General features: G+C 27.6%; 1 protein-coding gene across 2 annotated transcripts in view; it reads right to left on the reverse strand.

Annotated features, from left to right (window-relative positions):
• sds22 (protein phosphatase 1 regulatory subunit sds22) overlaps positions 1-14,228 on the reverse strand; it is a 55,816-nt gene that overhangs the window by 21,604 nt on the left and 19,984 nt on the right. For both annotated transcript variants that reach the window (XM_075364334.1, XM_075364326.1), the window contains 2 exons: positions 11,706-11,788; positions 4,088-4,284 (listed from right to left, as the gene is read on the reverse strand). In XM_075364334.1, coding sequence (XP_075220449.1) covers positions 4,088-4,284; positions 11,706-11,788 — 280 coding nt within the window. The remainder of the gene's footprint in view (positions 1-4,087; positions 4,285-11,705; positions 11,789-14,228) is intronic.

A 14,228-nucleotide genomic window follows, 5' to 3' on the forward strand; every position in this document is an offset into this window, starting at 1 on the left:
TTTAAGAATTTAAACTTTTATTTGACTAAATTAAAAATTAAATTGAAAAAATGTTTACATATGTAAAAATATGACATCAAGGCATAAAATCAATTGAAATTAAAAATCAAATAAAAATAATTTTAAGTAAAGCAGTTACGCATGTTATCAATTTCACTGAACTTACTTTAAATTAATATACTGACTGAAATATATTAAATTATGCATCACTATCAAAATAAATGGTGGTGCCATCTACTGCAGTTTTCAAAATACTGTCATATTTTGTCTGAAGGTTGATCATATCAAATTTTTTATGTTTATATATATATATATTATATGGTTATTTGTCTCATAAGCGGGTTTAAATTTATTATTATCATAAACCTTTGTAATATGTTCAACTATTTTATCAGTACATACATTATAAAATGTCAACTTTTTGTGTGCTGCTTAATTAAACAGCACATAATAAAACACAAGTAATAATCATAATGATTCATCTGAATTATAAAATTTGAGTGGTATTTATAAAATTGAATGTAATGATTGTGACCACATTTATGTAGGAAAGACCACTAGATCCTTTAAGGCTAGATTCTTGGAACATTTAAGAAATTATATAAGAGGTAAACTGGGTTTCTCTAATGTATCTGGATCATCTGATTAAGAATAAATATACAATATCTGATATTAGGACAAATTTAAAAATACTGGAAATTAAAAAAATATAATATGAATACAAATAGTAAGGGATCAGATATTTTAGAATTATATATATATATATATAAAAGTCCCTTTTGGCACGCCGAAAGGTGGAGGTAGATTTCACTGGTGCTAAGTAGGAGATAAAAAAGATTTCCATCTTAACATTAAGAAAAACTTAAAAAAATTTACTCAATGTGACAATGGTTGCATGTGAAAAAATAATTTCACATGTTAAGCAGACGACAAGCCCCATCTTCTTACAATTCTAGCAACATTTTGGTCATCCCTTGCCGTAAGGGTTGGTCAAAATAAAAAATTGTTTCAGACAAAACTTTTAGGTAATGTTTAAAGGACTAAAGACCACTTCAAACTGATTTGATTCTGTGCCTATTAAGGAAGGTATGATTTTTTTTTTTATCTTCAAAACTCCATTTTTTCTACACCCTGGGCTAATCAGTTTTAGGCCCTTAACTTTAAATAAATTTGATATTTTACTTAATAAGAAAGTTCAAGTGATATTTTGTTTTCTTGAAAAAGCCTCCCCCCAATTTTCACCGCTATGGTCCAATTTTGCCTATTAATGAACTTGACCAAGATTTTGGGTTATTATATTTTCTGTATCAACTTGAAAGTGATTGGTGTAAAATAATGGTAGTTATTGTGTCTACAAGAAAGTGAAGCATATATATATAATATATAAATTTATATATGAACTTTTGGTACCCATTACAATAGATAGCTTTCTTATAAAATCTACCTAATAAATTTAATATGAACAACCTTCAGACAGAATATGAGGATGATACTATTTTGAGAACTGCAATAGATGGCACCACCATCTATTTTGATAGTGATGTATAATATATTTCAATCAGTATAGTAAATTAAGTTTAGTTAAATGGACAACATGCATAACTGCTTTACTTAAAATTATTTTTATTTGATTTTAATTTGAAATTATAATTTTTAATTTTAACTGATCTTATATCTTCACATCATATTTTTACATATGTAAACACTTATACATTTTAATTTAACTGAATAAAAGTTTAAATTCTTAAAATAAAAAGATTAAACATTTTTAATAAAATAAATAAGAGCATGATATGTTATTATATTTTATGAAGTTTGTAATGTAATTTAAGATGATGTAATGCAGTTGATGTAAGTAAATCATGAAAGCACTCCTGCATATATAGTGGAATAAGGTAAGTCATCCTACTTTATTTTTATTCTGTACTTTCGTTGATCTAATCAAATAAAATTTAAAAAAAAAAGTGTATATATATATATATATATATATATATATATATATATATATATATATATAGATATATATATATATACTAATAATAATATTTTATTAAATTATTTTTTATATATTACTTTTTTCTTAGACAATTTCTCTTTTGATATTCAAATCAATATCCTCCATCTAAATCCTTAGCATCTCTTTCATTTTCTTACAGCTTTTCCCTTCCTAATGTATATAAGCATCCCAAGTCTTTTACTTCCTCCATCCTCCTTATACATTTCACCAAGATGTTGATAATAACACCTTTCTCTTCCTCACTATTTTCAACAAATTCTGTTCCTTTTCTTTTCAATACTTCCTCACTACCAATTTTTTCTGTCCTTTCCACTTTCTCCATTCTTCATAACATTCTTCTTTAACCACATTCTATCAAAGTTCCTTTCCACAACTATCCAAGAACTTCATTTTGGTAATCTTATGATTCAGATCCATATTTCTATAACCAAGTTAAACAAATTTAAAGATTTAATTTCACTCTACTTCATATTATATCAGTAACATTGTACTCATATTATACACAGTAATATCCAATTATTATATCAGTTACATATGGATATATTTGCATTCCTATATTACATGTGATGTTACTGATATAAAATTCTTTAAAATATCTCTCTTTCACTCAATAAAAATATATGTTCACAAAAAACCAGTACCTAATTAAAAACTCTACAAAGTAATTATTTTTAATTATGAATAACAATAATAATAAACATATATATTACATGCTCACTAATGTTGCCATATCTTAACTGTGTATGCTTTAAATTTTTTCAAATTAGCACTGGTCGACAGATTTTTTTATCAAAAAAAATCTGTCGACCATAAAAATAATAATGTCGAAAAATTACATAAGAATGTAATTTTTGACATTGAATCCATTTATGACCTCAAAATTTGTCTTAAGAGCTTTATTTTTTTTATAATTGACACTAATAAAAAATGAAAGTAAAATAATTTATCTATTAAGATTAACACTAGTCAACAATTATTACAAGTCAATGTTTACATTACTAATGAAATATGAACATCTGAAGATATTTATAAATGTGTGACCAGTGTGACTAACATGGTATTATATCATACAATGACAATGTTACAAACTGTTTTCAAGACTCATTCCTTCTAGGAAAAAATACAACTTAATTAATTTTTTTTTTTTAATAACACCATTAATCAATTCTATTTTGGTTAATAATTCAGGACAAATCTTCCACAAATTTTGTTAACTTTATTAAGCAACCGGTTAAGAGGGAAGCCACAATGTATGCCTTTTGTTGTTCCTGTACAGTATGGAAGGAGCCTAAGCACCACTCAAAGGACTGATTTTATATAACAAAAATCAGAGGCATCATAAATAAATTCAAGAAAAATACCTAATAATATCTCCTCTACACAGTAAAGAGTTATCAGTGTCTGAGTTACCAAACACCTGGAGTTTAGAAAAAAAACGTTGATGACAAAATGGTGATTTATTAATGAAAAAGAAGAGGATACATATTTTATTTTCAAGGTGAGAGGACTGAAATTTGCAAAATTACTCAAGCAGAACTCATCAATATATCTCTAAAAATAAGCATGTTACATTCATATTTGGACTTTTTACCACCTAACCTTAGCGATGTAAGCAATGGTGTATGCTTTCACCAGGATATATCAATGATGGGAACTCACTACCAGGGAAAATAGAGCCCAACTATGCTTGCAAATTATTAGTGGAGACTGAAAAATACATTCTAGTGGCTGGCTACATGAGAAAACAAATGAAAAGTAGGTATAAGTAAGATAATATTATACTATAGGCTATATAATTACTAAAAATTAGGTTCTCTTTAAATCAGTTATGTGGATTACTAAAAGATTCTATGCACCGTTCAGTTTTGGTTTGCAAATTTAAAATCAGCGTAAAACATTATATAAGTCACACCTTGTTGACTCCAGGTACAAGAAAAAACTTCCTTTTTTGAACCAGTGTTATTTGATTAGGAAAAGCATTTGTTACAATTTAATAATATAAGCAACATTATCGATGAGAAAACAAAATAATAATTTTAATAATAAATTATCATCTAGATGTAGACTTACTCAAGATTAACAAGTGGATCCAATTTTTCCATCTCAGTTATTTGATTGTCGTAAAGCTCCAGTTCTTTTAGATTTGGTATATATTCTAAGTTTTCAATTTTGGTAATTAAATTCCATCTCAAATATAATCGTTCCAATTTCTTCAGCTTCTCATAATTTTCAATCCCTTTTAATCTCTGATGATTAAGATCAAGTTCCTGCAAAAAAATATAAAAGGATAAAGATTTATAATATTTTATACAAAGTAAGAGATCAAGAAGTCAATCATAAATAATAAAATAAATACATGCAGTCCAGAAAAAAAACTTGCTGTTGAACTATTTAGGTTACATTATTTAATATATAATTTATTAGTTAGTACGTTTGTCAGGGGGAACTACACAACAAAATCTGCTTCTCCAAAGTTGAAAGTTTAATATATTGGTAAGAAATTTGTTTCAAGAAATAAGGTAGTAAGGTATCTGCTACTATCTGTTTTTTCTGGTAAAAAAAGAAAGAAAAAAATCATGCCAAAAATTTTGTTGCAGAAATAGAACCTGAAAATACTTTTCAAATCTATTTATTATACACGGAATTTCCTGTCTATGTGTTATCAATTGATCAAAATTGACTGAATTTTGAAGTTACTTTCTGGGAAAGTGGTTTTCAATTTTCTTTCACTTAGTTCCCCTAGGTAACAGTACTCTTATGTACATTGTAATTTTCATATAAGAAATATGTTTATGATAAATGTACTTACTGCTGTTCCAAATTTATATGTTTTGACTAAAAATTGGCGGTCAATGATCAAATTATAAAAAATAAATGTGAAAATATAAGCGAGTACAAAGTATTTTTATACATTCAAAACATGAAATAAAAATTACACCAATAAAACCTAATTTTGAAACCCTGCCTAGTTTAACTTTATGAAAGAGTTAAAGGATTAAAAAGGAGTTTAAGGAATTTCACTGATCTATCATTTGAGCAATTATTTAACTGATATAAATGGTTAATAAAGATGTACATTATTTTTTTTTGTAAATAAGTACCGAGACAGATAAAAAATTTAAAAGATTATACTTGTACAAAAATATACAAAGCACAGCAAAAGCATGTGCGAGCAGCAATGGCTAGTTGTGTTCATGTGCATAGGCTTATCCATCCTATGTGAAGAGTAAAGGTAAATCAAAACAGCAACATTAAATTCTATGTCAAACTCAGGAAATCTAGCACATAAGACTCTTGAAATGATACAACAACCCAACAGAAATGTAAATTCAAGAGAAATGTAAATGATGCTTAAAGAGAGGTAGAAAGAACATCACTGCGGTCAAGCAACCTTCCATGAGCACAACTGATGCTTGTTATAACAATGCTCCTGCCCACGCACCTTAATAATGTACATCTTTTCAGCAACAATTACACAATCACTCCACTGTAATCGCTCTGTAATCCAGCTATAACACTGCTCAGTACTCACTGGATTTGGTTCCTGACACAGGAAATATATATATTTGGTTCCTGACACATATCTGATCACAAGAAGTGCATCACTACATAAAGGTTCAATTTCAAAGGGGATAGCAGTCAAATTTAAGTTTGGCACTTTTTTTTATGAGCCTAGTCTCAGAATGGTTTGATCACACTCCATTAAAAGGAAGAGAATTATTTCAGAAATGTAAAAAAAAAATGTGAATTTAATAATAGTATTCATCCATTTTTCCAAGGTTAACTATTTGCAATAAAATTAAAAAAACTATAGCACTATTAACAGATTATCTAATTCTATATTCATATAGAATTAGATAATCTGTATATGAATATAGAATTAAATAGTCTGTTAAATGGTTAAGAATATGGGCAGATTTAAGATTCATTCAGAAAGGTTATCAGTTGAAAATGAATAAACCTGCTTATAAAATTTCAATTTATAAAACTTGTTCTTAACATCCAATGACATCTTCATAACTATTAAAATAAAAAACAAATTTACGTAAAATCGGTTTTAATAAGTGTCCAGCTGAAGGATATTTTTTAAATAACCAAATATCTAATTAGGTTTTTATCACTCAAATACAAAAAGCAACAAAACACCACTAAACTGAACTATCAATAACACCATTTTGAAGAGAAGGTGTAAGGCTGAAAATTTTTTTTTTTTTTTTTTACATAAAATTAACAAATAAAAACATGAGATTAAAAAGGTGTGCTTATTTTTAATGCCAATACTGGTTTACAGTTTATTTACACAAATTACACAAAAAAACTAAGGAATTTTAAGTTGTAAAAGAATTTTAAGTTGTAAATTGAATAAGCTTTTTCATCTTTATAATTTCCTCTAACTGCTTATTACAATTTATAGCAGTCTGCTAGCAGCAACTGCTTACCACATATATTTAAAAAGTTATCATAATTGAATAAAAAAAAATATGCAAACCCATAAAAGTCAGTACTACCCTATTTAAAAAATAACCAACCAAAAAAGTATATAATTTCTTTTTTTTACATATCTTTAGAGTAGTTCAATGGTGAATAACTAAGTAACTAACAGAAAGTCAATTTTTCATGCAACATTTCTTTTCATAACGTCTCATTAATTTTTTAAAACAACTGAAAATGAATATCTGTTATTTTTCCACAATATTTATTCTATTAACTTTCAAATTCTATCTGCTGCATTTCATTTTGAATTTTGGAAACGTATGCTTTTTAAAAACTATGTAACATTCTAAAATAGCAAGTTTAAAATACTCAAACAGCTTTAACCATAAGACTATTTTACAAGGGCAGGAATTAGTACACCACTCATCACAATTTAGAAATTCATGAATGTTATCTACAAGGATATTACATTGAGATACCTAATTTCAAAGCAATTCATATCAAGAGAAAATTCTTCATGAAATTACTGTACCGTTGGAAAGAGTCGTTTCAATTTTTATCTAATTACAGTGGATACAAATACACTAATTTCATCAAATATTGAATATTTGCATACTTATAAGTACACAATTAGATTTTTCATCACACACACACATGGTTCTTTCAAAAGGGCGTAGCTATTATAATGAACAACAAATATGGCATACTGGAAAGTGTGAAGTGGTTTCCTAAGTTTCACAATGCCTTCTTCACCACGTTGATAGAGTGAAAAAGGCATTTTTTATTAAACATAACAAATATAATATTTCACTTATGCTGCACCAGGCAGACTAATGCAGATAATATTCAAACAATTTGGTGCTATTCATCATCACAGTAATATAAAGTGAATATAAAGTAATATAAAGTGAATACCAATCTCAAGGAGACTTAACAAGAGTCTCTTGCACATGCATAATTTTTTATGTCTTTGGTAGTATGTAGTATATTTTAATTTAAACAATTGTTTATTTTGAGAATGGGAAAATTGAAATTGCAATCTTATACGATTTAGATCAAATTTAGTCTCAAAAAAAGCAGTGATGGCTATATTAAATTGGACTTTTTGTATCAGATAGTGGTCATTTTCTCTGGTACACTTCAAGGAATGATTCTTGGCCCAACCATGTTTTTGAAATATATCAATGACATGCTAAGCAATATTTATCTGTTAATATAATATTAATTTGCCAATGACATAACTTATTGGTAATAACAGTAAACCTACCATCTGTATGATTTAGTAGACAAGCGTTCAAGCAAAACCGGTGACAGACTTATGATGTTGACCATTATTATAAATTTATAGCTTATGATGGATGTTAAATTAAATAAAACAGAAAAATCTAACTTTTAAACTCATGCACCTGATTTACATGAAAATAAAATCAAAATAAAACATTACATTTACACTTCCATGTGTAATGATTTACACAAATATCTTGGCTGGATTTCATACACTCATAATGGTACAGAAATGTTATCAAAGTTTTCAGGCAAATACAATATTACAAATTACACTTAAGAAAAATACAATAATTCTCACAGTTGTCCACTCTTATGGTATTACATGAGGTGATAATGCTGACAAGTTTTTTGTACATATTTTTTTCAGGATTTCTTCATATGAATTTGCAAGTCACAAAAGTAATGCACAAAATAAAAGCTTTAATATCATATAAATTTAATGTCATTAAAAGAACTAAGTAAATTAAACAACAAAGATGGGACCACCGTTAGGTATTACTTCAGAGGATGAGACTGAATGACAATTTTTGTAGCATGTGAAAATGACATGTCTGACCGGGATTCGAACCCAGGACCTCTGGATAAAAGGCCGAGATGCTACCAATCACACCACGGAGGCCGGCAAACAACAAAGACTTACTACAATGTAACATAACCTGACCAATTTAAACGTAGTTTATGAATCAGACTGCAAACATGGCATTTACAAATACAGTTACTAAGTACTATAAAAGCAAAAGATAGATGACAACCTAATGTGAACTGTTCATGAGTACAGTTATCGTAAGTCACAACTCGAAACAGCACAGCAATTCACCAAAACAACAATGGCACTGAACTCAAAACACCAGGGAATAAAAGAAAAAATGGTAGCCCATTAGGTTTCTTCACTACCAGACAAACATAAAGACCAGACTAACCCGATGCAATGCAGTGAAGATTCAGTACCACAATGTTACGTTACTCCTTTACCACATGACCTTTCTAGTGAACATCATTACTTACCAAAGTTATTTTGACCAGTGAAATACATGTCTCACAGGTTTAAGAAATAATAAGCTTTACAGAAAATGTATGCTTTACAGATAAAACAACAAATCAGTGTACCTCTATCTATTGTAAAACAATGAACTATATGTTTATATATAGTTCATTGTTTTAGTTATTTTTAGTTTCATTGTTTAGAAGTAGTATTACTTCTACTTGTTGCATAAATAAAAAGTAAAATTAATAAATAAAATGCAATTATAATATTAGAAATATTTGTTTTATGTATTATGACTTTATACCTACTGGCTTATAAGCTATCAAATTAATAAACATGCATTATAAAATGATAAAAATAATTAAAAAAAGAACAAATGAAATTGAAAAACAGTATTTAAATGTACCCAAAACATTTAACAGTATTAAAATTTATAATTTAATTGCTGTTACTGTTAGAAAAAGATACTGTAAATTCATTTAGTAGTCTGTAAAATCAACTTTAATTTCTATTTTTTGTGTTCAATAAAAGTGTATACATAGTAAAAATAATTCTGATATTTGTAATATTTGATGGAATTCATTAATATATACTAAATAAAGTCCATATGCACAAATATTAACTGGTTATATGATATAAACAACCATATACATCTCTTTTCATATATTTATGAAATATTTATGCTTAAAGATAAACATCCAAATCAAATAAAAAGTATTATATAATTTTGTTTCAAGTGCACTCTAATTTCAATATGACTGAAGTGGATAAGATTTGATGAAAATTAGATAAAGATGCTCATCTAATCATGAATACCAAGTAGAAAAACATACATGTTTTCTTAAAATTTTTTAGCTTCTATAACTTTTTTCTTTTTTTAACAAATTATCAAAACATTATCAAAAAATCTGTCTGCTGGTATCTACCAAAATAAATAACTGTCACTGGTATTTAATAAAATTACTGCAATTTACTAAAGAAATAGACACTGATTATGTAAAAGAAAGTTAACATGGAATATTCTAACCTGTAATTATTAAATACAAAAGCATTTAATATTAAAGATATAAATTTAACTGCTATGATTTACAATCACAACAACTGGTTGTATTAACTGAAGAATATTCATTATCTTAATTTAGTTTACATTGGACTAAGTGATTTGATTGCAGCTGATTGGAATTAATACTCAATTATTATGATTATAATTAAGTACTACATATTTACCACTAATCAATTTCTTAACTACTTCCTTTTAAAATCAGCAGCCTTTACAAACATTTTAGAGATTATTAAACAAAAAAATGCCAAATACCCATGTGGGACTGTTAGTTAAAAATGAATAACTGTCATATTTTAGGCGAGTGTGGATAATGATTCTTTAGGAGATAAACTAATTTAAAGGTCCAACATTCTAGGGAGTCACAAAATCAATCAACTGAATGTCATTATGATATATTGGTGCCAAGTTAAAAATATTCTGACTATCTGGAGAATACTACAAATGATTTTTGAAATCATTTCTGAAATCAGGAAAATATTTTTCAGGGTTAAAGTTGATGGTTAACATGAATTGAAAGAAAACCTGAATTACATAGAACAGAATTTTTCCAAGAGTTTACTAAGTTGAATTAACAAAAATTGTGTTGCAGCACAATATGGTCTTTTTACAGTTATATAAAAATACTTAGACAGGCTGGTAAGTAAAAATACACAACATAAAAGCAGGGTGTTCAGAGTATTTACAACCAATGACATTCTGTAGAGGAACTAATATACATAATGTTCATTTAGCAGTTAGTATTCAATCTACATTCTTTCAACATTTATATCACCAGAGATTAAATACCAGATGAAAAAACTCAACTAAGTTGACTCAAATTGCAGTTATTTGAGTATCACCTTTAACACTACTGCTGCTGCTGCTACTACTACTAACATTAACATTGGTTGTATGTTACTACTCCTTTCTACTCTACAGTTGTAAACTGTTTATGCTTCAATGCACTACAGTTTTGTTCTTTTAGTATTCAATCCAGGAAAAGGTTGTTATTGAGGAAGCTTATGTGTGTTCTAGATCCTTTAAAGAAATGCGTCAAATATTCAAAGAAAAATGTCTGAATACCAGCATCACAGCAAAGCATAGCATCCATGATTTGGTTAAAAAAAAATTGTGTATAACGAGAGATTTTACAAGTCATAACCAATACTCAAAGAATTTCTGCCAGCTCAAGAAAATTTATATGTAAGTTATCACAATTAATCATGTGCTCATATTTAACTGACAGATCCCATATGGGTATTTGGCATTTTTCTTTTCCTTAACCATCTCTAAAATATATAAAGGCTACTGATTTTAAAAGAATGCAATTAATAAATTTAACTGAATAGAGATAAATATTTAATGCTTAATTATAAAAATGAGAGTAGTTTTGGGGTTTTTTTAAAGGATAAGTTTATGTTTATGAATCAAATTCCCACACCACTAATGAACTGAAGGTGAACATTCTACAAGAAATCTACACAAGTGATTACATTTTGCATCAGGTGACGATTTTCTATATAACTAGTAAAAAAAATGTTCTTTTACAAAATATGGTAAATATGTACATCTTTGTTAATCTAAATACATTATTTAATTTAAATGGTTATTTTTTTTAATTACACCCATAAAATGATACATGCTTCAACCATGTTTAATCTGTGACAATTTGGTTTTTAAGTTGCTTTCATCCTGTACATAATCATACATTTCTGTATAAAAAAAATTAGTAAAAAAATTCTTGGTGATAATGAAAGAAAATAATCAAGCTTTTAATGATTATAGTTTTTTTACTGTTTACCAAAATAAACAAAATAATATTCCAAAGCAGTTCAAATTTAAGACACACTGTTTAAACCCAACCAAAATAGCAAAAAGTCAATATATTAAAATCAAAATTTCTGATGATTAAAGCAACAAGTTAAAACAAATTTACTAACCTCTGTGTCCTCATCTATGTTAATAATTTCAACATCTTTATCTTCCTCTTCCCCTCCATCCATAGTCTTTTCCTCTGTTGCATCTGAAATGTAAACAAAGAAAAGATATAATAAAAATATACTACATGAACAAAAGGACAGACATATGGAGCACAAAAAGTTGTATATAAATAAAAAGACCCTGCAATATATATAACAATTAACATATATTTAATCAACTTTTCAAGAACTAAAAATTCTGATGAACAAAAGTAAAAATTCTATCTTCTTTTAACTTATTATTTAAAAAGATGCCACTTGAATTTGGATTAGACTTTATGAGGAATATGAACTCTGGTTTTACCTACCCAATGGGCACCTCAGCTACTACTATTAATCACAGAAATTAAACGTACTTGAATTTGAAGCATCTCAAAACAAGTCATATCAAAGTTGATACAATTTTATTTTATATTTGGTGATGTTGAACTTTTATTTTTCTATTACTTTTTTTAAGATATGTTTTTTGTGTAAAAATGGAAAGGGTGCCATTTTTTTCTACTACTAGAAAAAAATAATGGCCGATCTAAAGTAACAACCAAGAAACTGACCCTAGAGACCTGTGTTTATATGTGTATAATTTCAAAGATAACGAGGGTTTACAAACTGAATAATAGCTTCTAATTCATTGAATTCCTGAAATTTGGGGTGATAAAATCCCAAATAGAACCTAGTGTGAAAATTTTATTTTGAAATCAGATGGATAATTTTTTTATGATGCCTCAAATTTGGGTGCATATAATTTCTGCACCACCAGTAGTTTGGCTCACCAATAGTAGTTTGGGGTAGTGTGCAATCCCTGGACATGAATAAGAGCACTCTGACAGTTCTAAAGCTACATATAAAAAAGAGTCAAGCCACTGACCCCAACAAAAGAATGGGCATGATGCTACAGGAAGCAGAGCGATGCATGATCCAAGTCTCAAAGCACATATTCAAGGATGAAGGAATAAAGAATAATGAAAGGGAAGAGAAGAAAATGATCAACTTAGACTCTCTCTCTGATCTGAATAATTTACAGTTCAAGACCCAAGGGAGATACTTAATCAAGACTTAATAAATGAAATAAATAAACCAAAAATAAAAACCCTATTCAAGTTTAGCATATAGAGTGCAAGACAGTATATTGAAACCATAACATTACTTTTATTTTAGTCATAAACAAGTGATAAAATTACTTAATGAAATTTTTCCTAGGATGCCATTTACTCTGTCTGCTTAGATCCCAGTAATAATTAAATTAACTTTACTCAATTTGAAAATATAGTAATTTAATTTGGCTAAGTTCAATGCAATACAACATTTCAATTATAATGAACAACTCCCACAAAATAAGTGAGAGAATTTATTTAATAACACTATTAATGAACAACTACTTACAAATACAAATGTAGATTATACTTCACTATTAAACTACAAAAATGCTTTTTTTTTTACAATTATTATTCTTTAAATATTATTATTACATTTTTAGAATATTCTTAAACAATATTCATTTTATACAAGATGGTAGAGTTTTTTAATGATCGTTTCCTTATAATATAATAATTTAAACAATTATTATATTTACCCCTGATATAAATTAGTCCATATTATAATGTGGCAATCTGATAAATAATTTCTACTTCCAATGATATATATTCCTATTAGGCAATTTAATTACAAAGTAAACAGAAATGGATGAGTCGCAAACATATTCTCTCTGAATAAAAGTTTACTACATTACAGAAGCCACAGTTATACTCTGTACAACCTTTATCTGAATCAAAAACTAGCATTTGTAATTCAGATACCTCATTTAATTTTGACTGTGCATGTCCTCCCAGTGTGAGTACAACCCATATAACTTTCATAAGATATTAAAAAAATGATCTTTCACTATCAGTTAATTACTAGTAGTAATTTTTGTAAACATAATAGAAATTCACCAATTCCATAACTGAATAGATGTAAAAGTATTTAAACCAGTATATGTAATATTTTTATTTATTTATTTTTTTTTGTTTTAATCAGGAGAAACATTTTAGCAGGAAACAAACTATTAGCTCACTAATTTGAAAGTGGTGAATTTGGATAATTACAAGAATGTTTACTTCTCCAGTTCTAATAACTAACACAATCAACAAACTCTTAGACAAGGTAGGTTTTTCGACACAACAATAGTATCAAAGCAGCAAAACTGAAGAATGCTAAGGAATACTTCACTTAATCTTTACCAAGACTTTCGATTACTGAACACTAACTAAAGGTTTCCTATTAAAAGATAGATCTGAAAATGCTAAAAGCTCTGAAGAATAAATATTTACAATTTTGATAAAACATTAAATTGCATCCTCAACCAAAGTGTCATCAATTCCTGAAATGGTACTGTGGAGTAGGCACTGAAGAGTGTTAAGTAAGAAAAAATGCCACTCACTGAAGTCATGTTAAACAAGCCAATTTCCTACACACTATTACAGTAAAATAGGCTGAGTACAGTTTTTC

Source organism: Lycorma delicatula, chromosome 1, assembly GCF_047948215.1.
Source record: "Lycorma delicatula isolate Av1 chromosome 1, ASM4794821v1, whole genome shotgun sequence".
NCBI lineage: Eukaryota > Metazoa > Arthropoda > Insecta > Hemiptera > Fulgoridae > Lycorma > Lycorma delicatula.